Source organism: Bos grunniens, chromosome X, assembly GCF_055505025.1.
Source record: "Bos grunniens cultivar Pamir isolate PY7600 chromosome X, Bosgru_T2T1.0, whole genome shotgun sequence".
In the NCBI taxonomy this organism is placed as follows: domain Eukaryota; kingdom Metazoa; phylum Chordata; class Mammalia; order Artiodactyla; family Bovidae; genus Bos; species Bos grunniens.
In genome coordinates this window covers 145219506-145241613 of record NC_141194.1, presented here as the reverse complement: position 1 = coordinate 145241613, position 22108 = coordinate 145219506, and the positions used below count along the sequence as shown (strand labels likewise).

General features: G+C 39.5%; 1 protein-coding gene across 3 annotated transcripts in view; it reads right to left on the bottom strand.

Moving 5' to 3' along the window:
* Window positions 1–22108, bottom strand: part of LOC147341587 (uncharacterized) — a 468058-nt gene that overhangs the window by 56475 nt on the left and 389475 nt on the right. Inside the window, exon 9 of one of the 3 annotated variants that reach the window (XM_086388293.1) lies at window positions 12215–14790. The exons of the other annotated variants lie outside the window; for them this stretch is intronic. Coding sequence (XP_086244419.1) covers window positions 14781–14790 — 10 coding nt within the window. The 3' untranslated portion in view covers window positions 12215–14780. Of the gene's footprint in view, window positions 1–12214; window positions 14791–22108 lie in introns of those variants that run through there. 3 annotated transcript variants of the gene reach the window in all.

Below are 22108 nucleotides of genomic sequence, written 5' to 3'. Positions count from 1 at the left end.
CTAGTTGGATCTCCTTGCAGTCCAAGGGACTCGCAAGAGTCTTCTCCAACACCTCAGTTCAAAAGCATCAATTCTTTGGTGCTCAGATTTCTTCACAGTCCAACTCTCACATCCATACATGACCACTAGAAAAACCATAGCCTTGACTAGACAGACCTTTACTGGCAATGTCTCTGCTTTTTAATATGCTATCTAGGTTGGTCATAACTTTCCTTCCAAGGAGTAAGCATCTTTTAATTTCATGGCTGCAATCACCACCTGCAGTGATTTAGGAGCCCAAAAAATAAAGTCTGACACTGTTTCCACTGTTTCTCCATCTATTTCCCATGAAGTGATGGGACCAGATGCCATGATCTTCATTTTCTGAATGTTGAGCTTTAAACCAACTTTTTCACTCTCCTCTTTCATTTTCAACGAGAGGCTTTTTAGTTCCCCTTCACTTTCTGACATAAGGGTGGTGTCATCTGCATATCTGAGGTTATTGATATTTCTCCTGGCAATCTTGATTCCAGCTTGTGCTTCTTCCAGCCCAGCATTTCTCATGATGTACTCTGCATAGAAGTTAAATAAGCAGGGTGACAATATACAGCCTTGAAGTACTCCTTTTCCTATTTGGAACCAGTCTGTTGTTCCATGTCCAGTTCTAACTGTTGCTTCCTGACCTGCATATAGGTTTCTCAAGAGGCAGGTCAGGTGGTCTGGGATTCCCATCTCTTTCAGAATTTTCCACAGTTTATTGTGATCCACACAGTCAAAGGTTTTGGCATAGTTAATAAAGCAGAAATAGATGTTTCTCTGGAACTGTCTTGCTTTTTCCATGATCCAGCAGATGTTGGCAATTTGATCTCTGGTTCCTCTGCCTTTTCTAAAACCAGCTTGAACATCAGGAAGTTCACGGTTCATGTATTGCTGAAGCCTGGCTTGGAGAATTTTGAGCATTACTTTACTAGCATGTGAGATGAATGCAATTGTGCAGTAGTTTGAGCATTCTTTGGCATTGCTTTTCTTTGGGATTGGAATGAAAACTGACCTTTTCCAGTCCTGTGGCCACTCCTGAGTTTTCCAAATTTGCTGGCATACTGAGTGCAGCACTTTCACAGCATCATCTTTCAGGATTTGAAATAGCTCAACTGGAATTCCACCACCTCCACTAGCTTTGTTCGTAGTGATGCTTCCTAAGGCCCACTTGATTTCACATTCCAGGATGTCTGGCTCTAGGGCAGTGATCACACCATCATGATTATCTGGGTCATGAAGATCATTTTTGTACAGTTCTTCTGTGTATTCTTGACACATCTTGTTAATATCTTCTGCTTCTGTTAGGTCCATACCATTTCTGTCCTTTATTGAGCCCATCTTTGCATGAAATGTTCCTTTGGTATCTCTAATTTTCTTGAAGAGATCTCTAGTCTTTCCCATTCTGTTGTTTTCCTCTATTTCTTTGCATTGATCGCTGAGGAAGGCTTTCTTATCTCTCCTTGCTATTCTTTGGAACTCTACATTCAGATGCTTATATCTTTCTGTTTCTCCTTTGCTCTTCACTTCTCTTCTTTTCCCAGCTATTTGTAAGGCCTCTTCAGACAGCCATTTTGCTTTTTTTGCATTTAATAGCCATCAAAAAAGGAGTTACCAAATATAATGGAATAATACAAAACTGTTAAAAAAGAAAACAGTCTACTGATACGGAAAGATTCAGCAGTATGATTAACATGATCTGATCCATTCAGTAAACACTTAATGAGCCTGGCATTGTATCAGACACTGAAAATCCAACAGTGATAAACACATAGTCGTTCCCCCCATGTTACAGTAAAAGAGAGGGCGTTTTGAAAGTTACATGATAAGAAAGCACTGTAATGGCATTTAGGCTTTATCAGATATGTTAAATAGATAAATGAAATAATCATGCATTGTAATTTCTAATAAATACCAAAAACAAAAGTGACCTGAGAGAATGAACAATAGGAGTAGGAATGCCTGTTGTAGAAAAGCTGAGTCCTGAAGAATAGAAAATGGCAGACCTTGAGAAATTTTCTAGAACAATTTTTATGTCTTGCCTTAAAAAAAAATGGGCCCATAATGTTTGTATAATTTAAAATCTCATTTACCAATATTATTTAAAAAAATTTAACCCCACCATACTTGTTATTTTATATCCAGTATTATTCTAAGATGTAATAACTATGACACTTTGTCATGGCTAAACCTAAAGGCCCCTCTAAATGTCACATTGCTTGTGGACTCAGAATGTGTTGCTCCCAGAGTTTCAGGGGAACTTGAAAAAGCTGCTGCTTATGGCTTTTTATATTAGATTTAGGATACCTAGCAGTGCAATCCATCAACAGCACATACAGTTTGAAGCTGAGAAGCATCTTATTCTTTCAATGCCTGGTATGTAGTTGGGGTGGGAAGTGGATGTCTTGAGGGGTATAATCAAACCTTTTTTTCTAAATGCCTCTTAACTCCCTGAGGAGATATATATGAATTTTGAAAATAAGTTTCACTGTTTTTATCTTCTGCTTTGTTTTTGTTTTTCCCAAAGGGCGAGATGCTGATCGGGGATTTGGAAGACAGAACTTCTTACTTTAAATTATTGTATCTCGGCACTGAAAAGAATCCCTGGGGATGATTTTGGCTGCATTCTCATTGATTCAGTTTGCAATTGTTGCTAGATAGTTCCTGTCCACCCAACAGGGAGTTCGACTGATTTGCAGGGATATTAGGCATGGCTTGAAAACATTTCTAGTGAATTTGATTACTCAGTTTGGGAAGTAGTACTGCAAACTCTGAACTATTTGGGTCAGGATATAGCATCCTATTGGGAAAATCAACAGTGGCATAAATGGTTCCATTGTTCTTCTGAGTGACTTCAGGTTGCTAAGAGACTCAGTTCTGTGTTCCTGTCCTGCTGTTCTTTCCCAGTCTATTGCTAGTCAATGCGGGAGATACTGTGTTACTGTAGCAGCTCAGTCTATTGCTAGAGCCAGATTATTTATCAGCAAAGGAGTGGAGAAGGGTGAGTAAAGAAAATAAAACCAGAAATAAGGGCAAGAAATTAGGTGTCAAACCTATGGTTTTTCCAGTAGTCATGTACAGATGTGAGAGCTGGACCATAAAGATGACTGAGGGCCGAAGAATTGATGCTTTCAAATTGTGGTGCTGAAGAAGACTCTCGAGAGTTCCTTGGACAACAGGGAGATCAAACCAGTCAGTCCTAAAGGAAATCAACACTGAATATTTCATTGGAAGAACTGATATGGAAGCTGAAGCTCCAATATTTTGGCCACCTGATGCAAAGAATCGACTCATTTGCAAAGACCCTGATCCTGGGAAGGATTGAGGGCAGGAGGAGAAGGGGGTGAGAGGGGATGAGGTGGTTGGATGGAATCACTGACTCAATGGACATGAATTTGAGCAAACTCCAGGAACAGATGGAGGACAGAGGAGTCCATAGGGTCACAAAGAGTCGGACACAACTTAGTAACTGAACAACAATGAAATTAGGTATATATATAGTCAGATGTGCAGATGACACCACCCTTACAGCAGAAAGTGAAGAGGAACTAAAAAGCCTCTTGATGAAAATGAAAGAGGAGAGTGAAAAAGTTGGCTTAAAGCTCAACATTCAGAAAACGAAGATCATGGCATCTGGTCCCATTACTTCCTGGCAAATAGATGGGGAAACAGTGGAAACAGTGGCTGACTTTATTTTTCTGGGGCTCCAAAATCACTGAAGATGGTGATTGCAGCCATGAAATTAAAAGATGCTTACTCCTTGGAAGGAAAGTTATGACCAACCTAGACAGCATATTAAAAAGCAGAGATATTACTTTGCCAACAAAGGTCTGTCTAGTCAAGGCTATGGTTTTTCCAGTGGTCATGTATGGATGTGAGAGTTGGACTGTGAAGAAAGCTGAGCACTGAAGAATTGATGCTTTTGAACTGAGGTGTTGGAGAAGACTCTTGAGAGTCCCTTGGACTGCAAGGAGATCCAACCAGTCCATTCTAAAGGAGATCAGCCCTGGGATTTCTTTGGAAGGAATGATTCTAAAGCTGAAACTCCAATACTTTGGCCACCTCATGTGAAGAGTTGACTCATTGGAAAAGTCTCTGATGCTGGGAGGGATTGGGGGCAGGAGGAGGAGGGGACAACAGAGGATGAGATGGCGGGATGGCATCACTGACTCGATGGACGTGAGTCTGAGTGAACTCCAGGAGTTGGTGATGGACAGGGAGGTCTGGTGTTCTGTGATTCATGGGGTCGCAAAGAGTCGGACACGACTGAGCGGCTGAATTGAACTGAACTGATTGTCATTCTTTTGTATCTGCAAGGTATTGGTTCCAGGACTCCTATGGACACCAAAATCCACGGATGCTCAAATCCTTTGTATAAAAAAGGTATAGTACAGTGGCCCTAGCTGCTGGTTCCACAGTCCGCAGAACATCGATGCCCCTGTTGGTTGATGTAGAACCCAGGGTGCAGGCGAATATTTTTGTGTACAAAAAAAGCCATTAACTAGAAGCATCTTGGCTGCTTCTAGACATTTGGGACCTTTCCCTGTTCAGCCTTTACCCCACCTTAGAAATCATGTAGAGATTAGGTTTTGAAATATCTTTTCCTTATTTAGTTACAAACAGTGACGTGTTGGTAAAATGTTTAATAACTGGCTGGAAGGGGCAGAGTGATGGAGGTTGATTATACCATAGAAGTCAGCAAATGCTATAAATAATACCACCATTGCTGATTTCAAGCTACCAATATAACATCCCTGAACACAAACCCTGGAAGGGATGTGCACAACCAACTTTGGAGATCACTGTTGATTCTGCTAAAACCTGAGAAGTCACCCCGAAATTGCCACTGGTATTTTGTTCCAAATGTTGATGGAAATAATAATAAACAATCTATAATAGGAATAGAAAAATGTTTTATTTAAGCCAAACTGAGGACTATAACACAGGAGACACAGATTCAAGAAGCAATTGAATTGTGTTCCACTAGACTACAAAATGGAGGTGGCTCTTATAGGCAAAAACTGCAATGTTACATAAGTTGTTTGTCAAGAATTATAATTACAGCAGTATTCATTGGAAAAACTGATGCTTTGGCCACCTGATGTGAAGAGCCAATTCATTGGAAGAGACCCTGATGCTGGGAAAGACTGAGGGCAGGAGGAGAAGGGGCTGACAGAGTATGAGATGGTTGGATGGCATCATCGACTCAATGGACATGAGTTTGAGCAAATTCTGGGAGATGGTGAAGGACAGGGAAGCCTGGTGTGCTGCAGTTCATAGGGTTGCAAAGAGTCAGACATGACTTAGCGACTGAACAACAACAAGAAGGATTGGTTTGGGTCCAGAATGGTTGCATATTTATAAGGGGAGACCTTGATACTACAGGTTTACAGCTGGCAGCTGCTAGCCGATATTATTTTGAGAATTATTGGTGTCCTTGAGTGTGATATACTTCAGGGAATTCAAGTTCTCAGTGATACAGGAACATGTCTGAAACCACATCTACAGTGGCTACCCAGCTCCATTTTGGATGCCTGAATGACAGTTGTTCCATTTTGAGTTTTAAATACATTCTTTTCTCTAATGGTTGAAGCAGACATACAATGCATATTTGATAGGTCATAAGATAGGCTGTTCTAGTTAGCATCAAGTTCAAGCCAAATCATGTATAAACTCTATATGTGCAGTTTTCTTCCATTGCAAATAATCCTACTGCAGGCTCTGCTTGTAGGAATCCCAAAATAATAAGAGCCTCCCACCCAAATATTTTTTGCCTTCATCATTTCAATAATTGACAAAACTGATAATGTTCACTGAGCTCTTACGATGAACCTTGGAGAAGGCAATGGCACCCCACTCCAGTACTTTTGCCTGGAGAATCCCAGGGATGGGGGAGCCTGGTGGGCTGCTGTCTATGGGGTCGCACAGAGTCGGACATGACTGAAGTGACTTAGCAGCTGCAGCAGTAGCATGATGAACCTAACTCTTAAGTGCTGTCTCTATTTATGTTATTTTTTATCTTTTTTATGAATGTATTTCGGCCATAGCTTGCAGGATCTTAGTCCCTGACTAGGAACCCATGCCCCCTGTAGTGGAAGCACAGAGTCCTAACTGCTGGGCCACCAGGGAAGTCCCTGTATTTGTATTATTTTACGTAATCCTCATAGCAGTTTATGGTAGGATTAGCATTATCATCGTTTTATAGATGAGAAAACTAAGGCTTGGCGAGGGCAACTAGTTTGTTCAGCATCACAGGTTTTAGGTGGTAGAGCTGAAATTCAAGAGCATACAGAATTGTCTGGTCTCAATGCTGTGTTCTACAAAGTGTTCGGGAGGCTTGGCTTATGGGCCTGCGTTTTCTGGGTTAGTGCTTCAATTCTTGCCTTTCCTTCATCATTTTGCAGGCACACAATCAGCCTGGGGGCTTGTAAGTTATCTCATTAGCCATCTAACTGAGCTTTCCAAGTTTTCTCTCCATACACAATATGTTAGTCCTGCCCACATGCCTTGACCTGCCTGGCTGTCCTGGCTCTCTCTCCATTAGAGAAGGCAAATACAATTAGACTTTTCATCACACAATTGCCATCTGCTCACAATGCCTTTTTAGCTGTTTGGGATCCAAGGGCACTTTGAAAACCAGCATTCGGCTACCAGGGAGATATATGAGCACCCTGATGCTGGGTACTGCCGTGATGTCTGCATATGCAAAATTAGGAAGGCTGGAGTCTAAGATGCCCTCATTAGGTGGCCATGAGAGGCATTTCCTGTTTTATTGTTCAGAAGAAAGACAACTGCAGACAGAAACTGCTTCTCACTCTAGTTCCCTAACAACCCTTTTGTTTTTTTCTTTCTCCTTTGCCCTCAGACCTATTTTAAGCTTATGAAAGACTCTTAATTTTCTGACTAAGAGTTCAGCATTTCACCAAGAACGCTCTTGTCGCTGGTAATTTATCAAAGGGTGGCTGGTTTGACCTTCAAGCATGAGTGAAAATCATTTAGCTTAAGAACATGTCAATAAGCAATACACCCAAGCCTTGTACAGTTAATAGCATCTATCAAACATTTTCCCTTAAGAATTTGCTGACCTTCCTATAAGGTGTTCTGTGAAACACACAGGTTCTATTCATCACATTGATCAAGAAGATTGACATCTACTCATTTCACTAGCTGATAAATTAGGTCAACAATTAGAAGCAGCAGTGAAGATTCTGTTTATTCTTTTGTATTGTGTTAAGCTTAGTATCTCAAGTCATGTTTGAAATCACAGAATATTATTTTTACATACCTTCCTTTGGTATTACCAAGGAGAAGAGAAGAGGGTCTGGGATACCGTCTTGACATTATCTTTGTTTTTCAGTGTCAAAGATCAGTAAATAAATAGATAACTCAGTTCTGTAATATTGAACATTTAAAAATAAAATACAATTTAATGAGTAAGTCATTAAATTATTTTGTAGTAGTCATATGGAAAAATGTCAGAATTTTACAACTTGCAGTTTCTAATAAGATGGCTGATGAGAACAGTTTTTCTTAAAAATCTAGACTTTTATTCAGATTCATTTCAAACCTATGGGGAAGAGATTTTTTTTAACTCCTTCAAAAACGTACTCTCCTTTCTCTGGGGGAAAGCAAAGAGATTACAAATGCTGACATGAACATTTAAAACAGAAACTATAAAAGCTTCCTGAATACCTAATGAATGATTACATGTAATAATGAAATTCATTCAAATAAATTCTGGCATGTAAAATTAGAAAAGGAATCTTCCCCCAAATAGAAACATGACATCAACTGATATTTGGGGTTTTTTGATTAAAAGTTTATAAACTTTGAGATTCACAGTGCTGTCTGTAAGGTGTGTCAATAATTTTGTCTAGAATGTGTGATGATGAAAAGTCAACTCCTTGATTTCTGAATCAAGACAAATAACATCAACAAAGTTTGTATTGATGGTACAAATATTACTTTATTGACTGAAATTCCCACATTTTAGGAAACAGGCATCATGAGACTTTTCAGTAGTATACTTTTTACATAATCTGTTTAAAATATTCTAAAGCTGTACAGCTCTCCGATCTCTCTGTCACTGAGATGGAACTTGCAGATGTACCGAAAGACTGAACAGATGGTGTGCTGGAGGAGTTTGAATATTGAAGGGCCTTACAGAATAAAAAAGCATTTTTATGAGTCCACTATGAATTCACTGAAAGGGCAATTAATTTTCATTTATCTCAAATTCTATGTTAATATAGTGAATTTCTATTTAATGCCATCTTGCCAGAGGTCCTTCCAAAATGAGTTGGGAATATACAATGTTCCTACTCAAATCAAAGCCTGAGCATTGAGTTAAATACCAAATTCTCCACCCAAAACTAGTCTTTCAAATGTTTTCACCATCCTATTGGGCTACTTTTCATCTCTTTTTACAGTAGTTGGCCAAACTCTTTTATTTCACAACTGCATATAACATTGTCTTTCTCAAAAATGTCTTAAAAAAAAACAGGCAAAATATTAGAGCAGGCTACTTTTTTCTTAGAAATATGGGAGCCAATTAATATGTTGCCATTATCATCAAAATGAAGTCATTATGTCTGAAAGCATGCAACATTTTATGATGTTGACTCTAGTCTGTAGTACAGATTCCCAAGGTACATCAGAATCACCTGAGAGAGGCTTAGCCTGCAAATTCCTGGACCCCACTCTCACTGGATTCTTTTTCATGAGGGCGAGGGTTGAGCTCAGAAATTTTGATAAACTACTTCATAAACAAAGTCCTGCTGTATAGCACAGGGAACTGTATTCCATATCCTGTCATAAGCCATCATGGAAAAGAATACAGAAAATGTGTAACTGAATCACTTTGCTGTACAGCAGAAATTAACACATTGTAAGTCAGCTGTACTTTAATAAAATAAATTTTAAAAAATATAAAGCCACTACATTTTGAAAAACAATAAGATGTTTATAAAACACCTAGCACTGCATTTTTCACCATACAACTATCTTACCTTTTGTTCATATTGATGCCTACTCAAACAGAGCAGTGGATAAAATTATCTCTAGATGACATGATTAAAAAGTCTTTGTACTTAATTAAAGATCATACTGCATTAAAAAATAAAAAGACTCAGCTTAAATGTGGCCTCCCCTATTCAGTCTTTCATGAATCCTACCCTCAGGCCCAAAGGTGTGATCTGTTGTGTTGTGACCAACCAGGGCTTGGGGAGGTAGGTGAGAGTGCAGGAGAGAGGTGGTCTTAAGGGCAGAAGGGAGTGTTGGATAGTTGGATTGATACCCTAGATGGATCTGGAGTATTTTATTGTGAGATTCTGTACCCTAGATTGAACTGTGGTGTTGACGCTGTTAAAACTGTTGTAACCTGAGTCAACAAATAAGTCTCTGAGTGATTGCAGCAGTGAGATCCAACCACAGAGTTCTCATGTCTGGAGAGAAGCTTTAGCAGACATTTTATGGCAGTGTATGAAGGAGATACAATGGCTAACCACTAGTTAATTGTGTGCAATAAGGACAGGGCAGGCAGCACTTAGTGAGTAGGTTTTACATAGAATACACTTAGGCAGAGAATAGGTCGTCCCCTATTTTCCTGATAATACCTAGATTATATATTAGCAGCAAACTACTTCTCAGTGAAACATTTATTTTCAGTATATTTTTTGAAAAAATGAAAGCAAAATATTTAAAGTGCATCCCTTTCATTGTTTGGTAATCTGTCATGCATGAAAGAACTATCTATAGTAGTCCATGTGACTGAGACCAACAGGTGATGACTGTATATTAGGAAGCCAGAGGTCAAAAATCCTTGAGAAAAATCTTTAAGTCCTCCAAGAGGGAAATAAATGGAAAGTTTCCTAGAATAGCAATAGCAACAACAAAATGTATTATCATCTAATACTTCATCTTTTCTAATAGAAGAAACCAGTCCAGACATTGGCTGTAAAGTCCATTTATATACACTGCATGTTGAAAGTGAAAGTTGCTCAGTCGGTGACCGACTCTTTGCAACCCCATGGCCTATACAGTCCATGGAATTCTCCAGGCCAGAATAATGGAGTGGGTAGCATTTCCCTTCTCCAGGGGATCGTCCCAACCCAGGGATCAAACTCGGGTCTGCTACACTGCAGGCAGTTTCTTTACCATCTGAGCCACCAGGGAAGCTGAAAGTGAAATTCGCTCAGTCATGTCTGATTCTTTGCGACCCCATGGACTATATAGTCCATGTGATTCTCCAGGCCTTTGCCTTTTCCAGGGGATCTTCCCAACCCAGGGATCAAACCCAGGTCTCCTGCACTGCAGGCAGCTTCCTTACCAGCTGAGCCACAGGAGAAACCCAAGAATACTGGAGTGGGTAGTCTATCCCTTCTCCAGAAGATCTTTCCAACCCAGGAATCGAACCAGGGTCTCCTGAATTGCAGGTGGATTCTTTACCAACTGAGCTGTCAGGGAAGCCCCAAACTGCAGACTGCTGCTGCTGCTAAGTCACATCAGTCGTGTCCGACTAGGGGCTGTGTAATGCTCTTCTCAGCACAGTTGATCTGCCTAGGAACTCTTCTTTGAAATATGTTTGTAAGAAACTTCCAAGTATAAATGATATTATAACATTTAAGAATGATAGCCATCTTTTAACTAAAGTAGATGCATTTGAGTGCCTTTCACTTTATTTAGCAGTCAATGTTTGCCAAGAAGCCAAGAAGTATGAGTTATCACCATCATCATCTATCTGCGTAAGGATGTTGACGGCTATTATGTTCCTGGTATCACTATAACAACTTCCTTTGCTGTGTTACTAAGTTGTGGTGAAAGCTATTAAATGTCAACATTGTTAGGAATTCTTAAATTTCTTCCGGTAGCTAAATTCTGTAGATAGTAAAGTTTTGTTTAAAAAAAAAAAAACCAAAACATCAAATAACAAACCTCGAAACATTCAAAGTCTTGTCTAGGGAGAAATGGAAAACAGTAAATTACAAATGTGTTCTCAGTTCCAAATTGAATTCTATACTCATCTTTTGTACCTTGGTCTCATTTACCATTCTTGTAGGTTACAAGCATTTTTCATATCAATTTATTTTCTGTTTCCCTCTTTTAGACTGTTAAGGAATGAATACAGACGCGAGCAAGCAGTCTAGCCCTAAGCTGCTCATTTGTATGTCTGTAATTTGATCCCTCAAGGCTGATATTCTCAACTGAACTGGATGGTTAGTCCTGTTACTGTCCCCATATCCTTCTTTAGAGTTGCTGGTTATGCTTAAAACCTAGTGGCTTGTTTACCTTCTCTAATCATTCTGGCTAACTCCAGGAAGGAAACAATAAAGAACATAATTATGATGCATAAAATGAGATGCATTTAGTTCCCTCTTCTATTTCCTCTTCTGTCTTTTTGGAGCTGCTTCTTTCTAACCCTATCCTCTGACCTCGTACCTATTCTGGTTTTCAGTCATTGTCTTAATTACCAGCTAATTCCTCCCCATTCTATTTAATTCATATTTATGTGTGTCCATATTATATCTCCTCTCCTAAGGTGATAAGGTCCTTGAAAGTGGGGATCAGAGCATATTTATTTTTGAACCCTCTCAAAAGTACAATGGGCAGAGTAGAAACTCAGTATTTATTAGAAGAGTGAATGGATTAATGAAAAAAAAAAAATCAAGGACTGTGTCCTTACACAAGAACATTGATATTTTAGTAAAGAACTTGTTCAGACTGGAATGCTCAGGCCCAGATGAACAAACTTTTTGGCTGTAGCCCTGTATGGGGCCTCTTAAGCATACTGTTGAGGCAGCATCTACTCATTAGGCTGCCTCTAGTAATCACTGCATAGATTAGCAAAATCAATAGCTCAATTTCATAAATGGCTTCTTGCAGTGTTCCAAGGATTTACAATCTATGAAATCAAAGAAGCTTTGTCAAGTATTTGTGCTTAATGACTGAACACATCAATTTCAAAGCCATTTGACAATCCCGAATAGAGGCAAGATTTCTGTGATATCAAAGAGAGCAATATTGGCGTTTCCCCAGTGGACAGTCTGAAGTCTTTAAATTTCTAAGAATTATACAATTATATTTAAGAAAGTCAACTCGCTTGAATTTAAATGAACTCATGTTCTCAAGCCAAAGCATAAAGCATGTTTTCTCTATCCAAGATCCAGGTTAGGCATTTCCTCCCTCTATTCCTCTTTAAAAATCGTCTTCACCGTATAACACCTGCCTGCTTTGTAGTGATGAATGACTATTTCTGAGGGTTGATCATTCTGTACACAAGCATATCGATCATCCTATATCTCATCATCAATTCATTGCTTATTATTTTCTAGATGCAGTGTTTGGGGGAAATGTTAGGCCAAACTCATTAGTATTTATCACTTAGTACAACTTGCTTGTCTGATTGAACAAGTGCAATTGAATGGATGGTCGTGAAGTATCATAGTGTGGCCTGCAAAGCTTTTTGTTTTCCTGAAAGTGTCTTGGAGAATTTTGAGCATTATTTTACTAGCGTGTGAGATGAGTGCAATTGTGTGGTAGTTTGAGCATTCTTTGGCATTGCCTTTCTTTGGGATTGGAATGAAAACTGACCTTTTCCAGTCCTGTTGCCACTGTTGAGTTTTCCAAATTTGCTGGCATACTGAGTGCAGCCCTTTCACAACATCATCTTTCAGGGTTTGAAATAGCTTAACTGGAATCCCATCACCTCCACTAGCTTTGTTCGTAGTGATGCTTTCTAAGGCCCAAATGACTTCACATTCCAGGATGTCTGGCTCTAGGTCAGTGATCACACCATTGTGATTATCTGGGTCATGAAGATCTTTTTTGTACAGTTCTTCTGTGTATCCTTGCCACCTCTTCTTAATATCTTCTGCTTCTGTTAGGTCCATACCATTTCTGTCCTTTATCGAGCCCATCTTTGCATGAAATGTTCCCTTGGTATCTCTGATTTTCTTGAAGAGATCCCTAATCTTTCCCATTCTGTTGTTTTCCTCTATTTCTTTGCATTGATCACTGAGGAAGGCTTTCCTATCTCTTCCTGCCATTCTTTGGAACTCTGCATTCAGATGCTTATATTTTTCCTTTTCTCCTTTGCTTTTTGCTTCTCTTCTTTTCACAGCTATTTGTAAGGCCTCCCCAGACAGCCATTTTGCTTTTCTGCATTTCTTTTCCATGGGGATGGTCTTGATCCCTGTCTCCTGTACAATGTCACGAACCTCATTCCAAAGTTCATCAGGCACTCTATCTATCAGATCTAGGCCCTTAAATCTATTTCTCACTTACACTGTATAATCATAACGGATTTGATTTAGGTCATACCTGAATGGTCTAGTGATTGTCCCTACTTTCTTCAATTTAAGTCTGAATTTGGCAATAAGGAGTTCATGATCTGAGCCACAGTCAGCTCCCAGTCTTGTTTTTGTTGACTGTATAGAGCTTCTCCATCTTTGGCTGCAAAGAACATACTCAATCTGATTTTGGTGTTGACCATCTGGTGATGTCCATGTGTAGAGTCTTCTTTTGTGTTGTTGAAAGATAGTGTTTGCTATGACCAGTGCATTTTCTTGGCAAAACTCTATTAGTCTTTGCCTTGCTTCATTCCATATTCCAAGGCCAAATTTGCCTGTTACTCCAGGTGTTTCTTGACTTCCTACTTTTGCATTCCAGTCCCCTATAATGAAAAGGACATCTTTCTTGGGTGTTAGTTCTAAAAGGTCTTGTAAGTCTTCATAGAACCGTTCAACTTCAGCTTCTTCAGCGTTACTGGTTGGGGCATGCTGCTGCTGCTGCTAAGTCACTTCAGTCGTGTCCAACTATGTGTGACCCTATAGACAGCAGCCACCAGGCTCCCCTGTCCCTGGGATTCTCCAGGCAAGAACACGGAGTAGGTTGCCATTTCCTTCTCCAATGCAGGAAAGTGAAAACTGAAAGTGAAGTTGCTCAGTCGTATCCCACTAGCGACCCCATGGACTGCAGCCTACCAGGCTCCTCCATCCATGGGATTCTCCAGGCAAAGTACTGGAGTTGGGCGCCATTGCCTTCTCTGGGTTGGGGCATAGACTTGGATTACTGTGATATTGAATGGTTTGCCTTGGAAACGAACAGAGATCATTCTGTCATTTTTGAGATTGCATCCAAGTACTGCATTTTGGACTCTTTTGTTGACCATGATGGCTACTACATTTCTTATGAGGGATTCTTGCCCACAGTAGTAGATATAATGGTCATCTGAGTTAAATTCACCCATTCCAGTCCATTTGAGTTCGCTGATTCCTAGAATGTCGACATTCACTCTTGCCATCTCTTGTTTTACCACTTCCAATTTGCCTTGATTCATGGACCTGACATTCCAGGTTCCTATGCAATATTGCTCTTTACAGCATTGGACCTTGCTTCTATCATCAGTCACATCCACAGCTGGGTATTCTTTTTGCTTTGGATCCATCTCTTCATTCTTTCTGGAGTTATTTCTCCACTGATCTCCGGTAGCATATTGGGCACCTACTGACCTGGGGAGTTCCTCTTTCAGTATCCTATCATTTTGCCTTTTCATACTGTTCATGGGGTTCTCAAGGCAAGAATACTGAAGTGGTTTACCATTCCCTTCTCCAGTGTATGCTGTTCAGATCAGATCAAATGTGTCACTCAGTTGTGTCCGCCTCCTTGCGACCCCATGAATCACAGCACGCCAGGCCTCCCTGTCCATCACCAACTCCCGGAGTTCACTGAGACTCACATCCATCGAGTCAGCAATGCCATCCAGCCATCTATCCTCTGCTGTTAGGGAAAACAAAAAATAACTGAATAAAAAAATGCCCAAATAAAATGTCTTAGGGAGTTAATCTGTCAGGTATATCTTGTCACAAATGAAATAGAAATCTGTATTCACACACCAAGAAAACCTTGGTTTAGAATTTTGAATAGCTGGCTTGACAGGGAAATTACACACCGAAATAATTTCATATAAAAGACTATTGGAAATCTGTTATAGATGTGGTTTATCACACAGGTTTCTGCTGTTTCTTCCATTCTGCCAATGTTCGTTTGAACTCATACTCAGATTCTGTGCCAGTAATCTCATTTTCTTTAATTTATGTCCTTTCTTCTCAATTATCAGGTACCCTTCCTCAACCACATTGGCTGCTACATCACTGGTAAAGAGTTCTATCTCCCCCTTCCCAATGAGATCTCCTTATTTCCCTGTGAAAAATGAAAAAAAGGACGTTCTGGCCTTCATTCCTGCTCAGCTATGAGAATCTTGTCCATATGAAGGAATCAGTCATCTTGTGAGCACTTGTTTGCTCAGTAACCAAAACAAAAAAGACTTTGGGGTCAAATTAGTGCTTTGGTGGGTGGCCCTGTCTGTACAATGCCAATGGTTGATTCAGTTGACTGGAACCTGGAGGCTGCCATCAGCTTGCTGAAAAAGGGTGGCTGGCCAACCCACATTTGGAGAAGGGTGGATTCTTCGAGGCCTCCTGTCCCCATACCAACCCTGTCAGGGTGTGCCAGGGAGCCAGACACATCTATCAGTTAGATTTAGCCACAAGTATAACAGCCTTAACATAAGCCTGAGCTGCAGGAAAATATATGAACCGGTTTTCTCTGCCACACTGAAACAAAGGTCCTCCTGTTTGAAAGAAAATTCTCTCTTTTCCCTTCTACCTCCTCCCTTCCGCTTACTTTGCCATGTCCTTCCTTCTCTGTCTCTCTTTCCTCTGTGCAATCTCTTACACAGGGGCACAGTGTCAGTAGAACTGGTCACGGGACTTCCCTGGTGGTCCAATGGTTAAGACTCATGCTTCCAGTGCAAGGGGGCACAGAGTCGATTCCTGGTGAGGCAGCAACACTGCCACAGGGTCTGCTTGTTGTTGGGTTTTTCTTTTATTTTTTTCAAGTATTCAGACAGAGTTTGCTGTTAAAGAGCTATGAAAGTGAAAGTCACTCAGTCTTGTCCGACTCTTTGCAATCCCATGGACTATACAGTCCATGTGATTCTCCAGGCCAGAATACTCGAGTGGGCAGCCTTTCCTTTCTCCAGGGGATCTTCCCAACCCAGGGATCGAACCCAGGTCTCCCACATTGCAGGCAGATTCTTTACCAGCTGAGCCACAAATAGAAAGCATCCTTCTATTTTGCTTCTTTACTGAGAATTTAGGCAATTTTTCGAGAGACATTATTAATACCTCTTTGATTTTTCTAATCTTTTTGTCAAAATGTAGTCTTCTAACTAATATTTGCTGACGGATGTAGCCAACAGTGATTACAGATCACAGTAAGAGGGTCTGAGCTGCATTTCTAAGAGCTTGCCTCGGCTCTGGGTGTCCAGGTCACTTTATGCCTATGAGTACACTACCATTATAACTGTATTAAATCTGGCATAACCTCATTCTTTCTATCATAAAATATTTTGACAATGGTTTTCTCTGCCCTTTGGAAAAGGTTACATATATTCTCGCTGGCCTTCATTTTGGCTCCATGTTGCTAACCATCTGTATGAAAATTACAAAATGCAGTCAACTATCTAGATTTTTCTAACCAACCAAATAGATATGAAGTATCATAGATAGGGTCTGCCTTTCTCTATATAAAATTAAGGGGACTTTGGAGTTAGGTCTTCATGTCGTCACTTGAGCTAAGTTACACTTTAGTTTAAAAATGTTCAGATAATTTTAATACAGGTGTGAAACTTCTGGAACTATTTAAAAACCACCTCATATCTCTCCATTTTGCACGTTTAGAGACAGCCTTGGCCAATATCATTGCCAGCTGCTAGATGCTTTACATATTTGGCTTTTTCCCCCTCTGCATTGAATTCAAGCTCTTTGATGTAAAATTTGTTTCCATTTGAGAACAGCAATTTCACTTTCTAAAAAAGGAATGTGATGCTTCATCAAAGTTAGAGAAGATGTTTAAAACTATCTGGATTATTAAAAAAGCAAAAACTTTTTGAAGGAAAAAAAAGATTTGGCATTATAGGTAACCTGCACAGAAATGTTAAATGAGTAAGTAAATCTGATCAATTCTGCTTTATTAGAGTAGTCAACAGAAATATCTCCCCTCCAGACACACATGCTACTAATCTGAGTATCCTTTTTCAGAAGCTCCCTACGGGGTATTCTGGCAGATCCAGTTGGGACTGTGCCTATCCACTGAAGGTCATCTCCTAGAAGACTTCACAGATTTGATGCTGAATGCCACACATTTCTTCTTGACTCCCTGTGACATTTATTTAGGGGCATCTTGTTCCCCAAGACCCAAACTGAAGCTCTTCACCAACCTGTTGTAAGAAATACCTGACAAACTACTTTTCAGGTTCCAGTTATTTCCTTATTAAATGCCACCCAGTATGGCCCAAATCTGCCTTTGTCTATCCTCTCTATAATTGTATTGGCATTTCCTACCATAACCTGAGATATTGATCATTAAGTATTAATCTGATAGTGTGTTTAGTGTTATGGGTTGGATGTGAGACAAAGGTAGGAATTGTTTATAATGGAGTTGGCTTCTATAATAAATCTCCTTTGTTTAATGGTCATGATGGATTTCAATCTGGTTAGAAACAGAGGACTTGATCTGGAATTAAAATATAACGTGTAGATTAAGAGTTTCTCTAGTATGTTAATTGCCTATGTAGCACACCAGGCTTTGGAGATGGGGATGAGATTTTCTTGAGTAGAAATAGAATGTCTGGGCAGATCTAATAACACTTAGTAGTAAAAAAAAAAAAAAGTATTTAAAGAAAGTATAGGCCAAATCAGTATTAGTGGACTGATGGTAATGAGTTCACTAAAATAGTAAAAAATAAATTTAAGTACAAAGTTAGGCAATAAAGAGGGATGGACATAAACGAAAGGAAATATATGTTTTGGTGGAGATAAATCTATTCATTCATTTAGTGCGTTATCTTGACTATTGTGTGCTAGGCATTGTCATTCATCTTAGGGGCATAGTTATAAATAAGACAGCCCAGAAAACTTCCATACTTAGAGAAACTGCTGAAAGAGGTACACAGAACCTGGAGAAAGGCCTGGTAGAGTTTCCTTCAGAGCATAAATGACACTGAGTCAGAACTGATGGAGGAACAGATTAGGAAAAGGGACTGTGTGAAAACCTATTTGTACTTAAAACACAGGAACTTGTTCAGAATAGAAGCCAGATTTTCTAGGACTACAGGTAACAGTGAAAGGCAGGGAATCTTAGGAATGAAGACAGAAGCAGACACTGAACACACAGGCTTGGCATTAAAAGGCAAATAAAACAAATTGTCTCAAACAATTTAGGGCTCCACAAAGAGCCTGTAGACTTAAACGTGGCTCCAGAGAGGAAATTGTTCTATCTTCAAGAGCTGTGCCAACCTCAGCCTTGTGAGATGGTGTGTGTTTTCATTATCTTTAACATACATACACACCCAATTTACTGATAAGACCAAGAAAATGATTATATAATCAAAGGATAAAAGTAAGCTATTTTGTAGTTTCATTTCACAAAGTTTGTGTTTTGTCTGAGAATTCAACATTCTACAGCAAAGAATATTAGATCTTAAATGAACTCTGACCAAAATGGTAGGTGAGGGCCGTCACCAGCTAGGAGAATGTTTGGAAAGGTCATGAATCAGAAGTATATGATAATAGCCCCCATCTTTCAATCCTCCACTTACTATGCATGTACCAGGCACTATTGGAACATTACTCACATTACTTCATCTAATCCTCAGAACAATCATGAGGAAAGTTCTAGCCCCATTTTAGAGTGGTAGAAATTGAGGCAAAGAAAAGCTGGTAATATATACATTTCTAGGCTGGCCACAGGACTGGAAAAGGTCAGTTTTCACTCCAATCCCAAAGAAAGGCAATGCCAAAGAATGCTCAAACTACTGCACAATTGCACTCATCTCACACGCTAGTACAGTAATGCTCAATATTCTCCAAGCCAGGCTTCAGCAATACGTGAACTGTGAACTTCCAGATGTTCAAGCTGGTTTTAGAAAAGGCAGAGGAACCAGAGATCAAATTGCCAACATCCACTGGATCATGGAAAAAGCAAGAGAGTTCCAGAAGAACATCTATTTCTGCTTTATTGACTATGCCAAAACCTTTGACTGTGTGGATCACAATAAACTGTGGAAAATTCTGAAAGAGATGGGAATCCCAGACCACCTGATCTGCTTCTTGAGAAACCTATATGCAGGTCAGGAAGCAACAGTTAGAACTGGACATGGAACAACAGACTGGTTCCAAATAGGAAAAGGAGTACGTCAAGGCTGTATACTGTCACCCTGCTTATTCAACTTCTTTTATTTTATTTTATTTTATTTTTTTTTCTAATTTTATTTTATTTTTAAACTTCAACTTCTATGCAGAGTACATCATGAGAAATTCTGGGCTGGAAGAAGCACAGGCTGGAATCAAGATTGCTGGGAGAAACATCAATAACCTCAGATATGCAGATGACACCACCTTTATGGCAGAAAGTGAAGAGGAACTCAAAAGCCTCTTGATGAAAATGAAAGAGGAGAGTGAAAAAGTTGGCTTAAAGCTCAACATTCAGAAAACTAAGATCATGGCATCTGGTCCCATCACTTCATGGCAAATAGATGGGGAAACAGTGGAAACAGTGTCAGACTTTATTTTGGGGGGCTCCAAAATCACTGCAGGTGGTGACTGCAGCCATGAAATTAAAAGATGCTTACTCCTTGGAAGGAAAGTTATGACCAACCTAGATAGCATATTAAAAAGCAGAGATATTACTTTGCCAACAAACGTCCTTCCAAAAAAAAAAAAATGGTCCATCTAGTCAAGGCTATGGTTTTTCCAGTGGCCATGTATGGATGTGAGAGTTGGACTGTGAAGAAAGCTGAGCACCAAAGAATTGATGCTTTTGAACTGTGGTGTTGGAGAAGACTCTCAAGAGTCCCTTGGACTGCAAGGACATCCAACCAGTCCATTCTAAAGGAGATCAGTACTGGGTGTTCACTGGAAGGACGGATGCTAAAGCTGAAACTCCAATACTTTGGCCACCTCATGTGAAGAGTGGACTCATTGGAAAAGACTCTGATGCTGGGAGGGATTAGGGGCAGGAGGAGAAGTGGACGACGGAGGATGAGATGGCTGGATGGCATCACCAACTCAATGCACATGAGTTTGGGTGAACTCCAGGAGTTGGTGATGAACAGGGAGGCCTGGTGTGCTAAGGTTCATGGGGTTGCAAAGCATCAGACACGACTGACCAACTGAACTTAGGGTCATACACCTAATAGGTTGTACATTTTGGATTGAAATCTAAGAATTCTGGCTCTAGAATCAGACTTCTGTCATATTAAATACACTGCTTTATTGCCATGTAGCATTAATAAAAAGAATTACCCAAGAAATGCTGCCACGGTATTTTGTAATGGATTCATCTTAGTTCCTTCTGACAAAATGGAAATGCAGATCTCTTAGAGTTAAGTCAGAAAAGAGAATCAAAGATAACTTAGGACTTCTCTGGTGGTCTAGTGCTTATCCAATGTAGGGGATGCAAGTTCAATTCCTGCTTGGGGAGCTACAATCCCACATGCCTCAGGGCCCAAAAAAAACCCAAACCCTGAAACATAAAAATGAAGCAATATTGTAACAAATTCAAATTCAATTAAGACTTTAAAATTGGAAAAAAAAAAAAAAAAGAAAAAAATAAATAAAATTGGTCCACATTTAAAAAAAAAAAGATACTTGTTATAGTGGGATAATCTTACAAAAAGATTTTTCTTTGTTTTACTCAAACTTACGACAATTAAGCTACATTTATCCCCCTCTTGGCTATCTCTGGATGTGTAGATATGTCCTTAGGTGGTATTTGCACACACTAGAGTTTAAACCACTCTTCATCAGGTCAATAAAAATCTAGTTCTGGTCCCCCAAAGCAGTCAATCTTTGGTCTAATGGCCAAATTAGACCTTTTTTTTTTTTGGTCTGATGAAGAACTAAAGTTGAAGTAGCTGTGCTTACAATAAAAACTTCTGGTGACGGTGGGATGATTTTGGAGAATGGCATTGAAACATGTATAATATCATATGTGAAATGAATCGCCAGACCAGCCTCGATGCATGATACAGGATACTCGGGGCTGGTGCACTGGGATGATTCAGAGGGATGGTATGGGGAGGGAGGTGGTAGGGGGGCATTCAGGATGGGGAACATGTGTACACCCATGGTGGATTCATGTTGATGTATGGCAAAACCAATACAATATTGTAAAGTAATTAGCCTCCAATTAAAATAAATTTATATTTAAAAAAAACTTCTGGTGAGGGTGTTAAATGTTAACTTTAGACATGCTCTGAAGGGAGAGGTATTGAAATACCAAATTAGGAAAAAATGGACTTTTGCAGAATATTGATTCCTCTCTGGAGATGAGCTTTGTATAGGGGCTTTATGTAGTGTTCTCTGACCTTTTAGTCAAATAGCAGATTGAATTGGATTAAAATAATTAGCTTTCTCTTGTCAGAACACTTCCTCATGCTGCTTCTTTTCCATTCTTATTTGTTCTATCATTGCCATGCCTAGTATTCAACAAGTCATTTCCCTTTATTAAAAGGAAACAGCATTTTATTTTTGTTGAGAATGCTTTCATTCATTATTAGAATATGATTAAGTTGAATTTTCCTCACTTCCACACAGATTAATGAAAACCAATTTCATGACCAATTTAGCATTAAATATGTTAGTCAAAAAAGTATGAGCACAGTAGTTCACAGTGGGCCTTTTGTGTGATTAGAAGAGCAGCATTCAATTTTTGTATGTTCACAAATGAATGAAGAGTAGGGAAATTCTGGCATCCAGGTGGTCAGAATTTCTGCATTTGTAGGAGAAAGTTGCGATGTTTTTCAAAGTAAGGTCCTGGAACACCTGTACCAAAATCACCTGGCTTGACTGTTAAAGGTACAGGTTCCCTAGCCTCACCCCAGAACTGGTGAATCAGAAATTCATAGGGTATAGCCTAGGACTTGTTTTTTTTTTTTTTTTTTTTAACAAATCCCAAGGGATTCATGAGCAGAATGAATTTTGAGAAGCACTGCCTTACAAGCGTATACTCATATCTGATCACATAGGCAGAT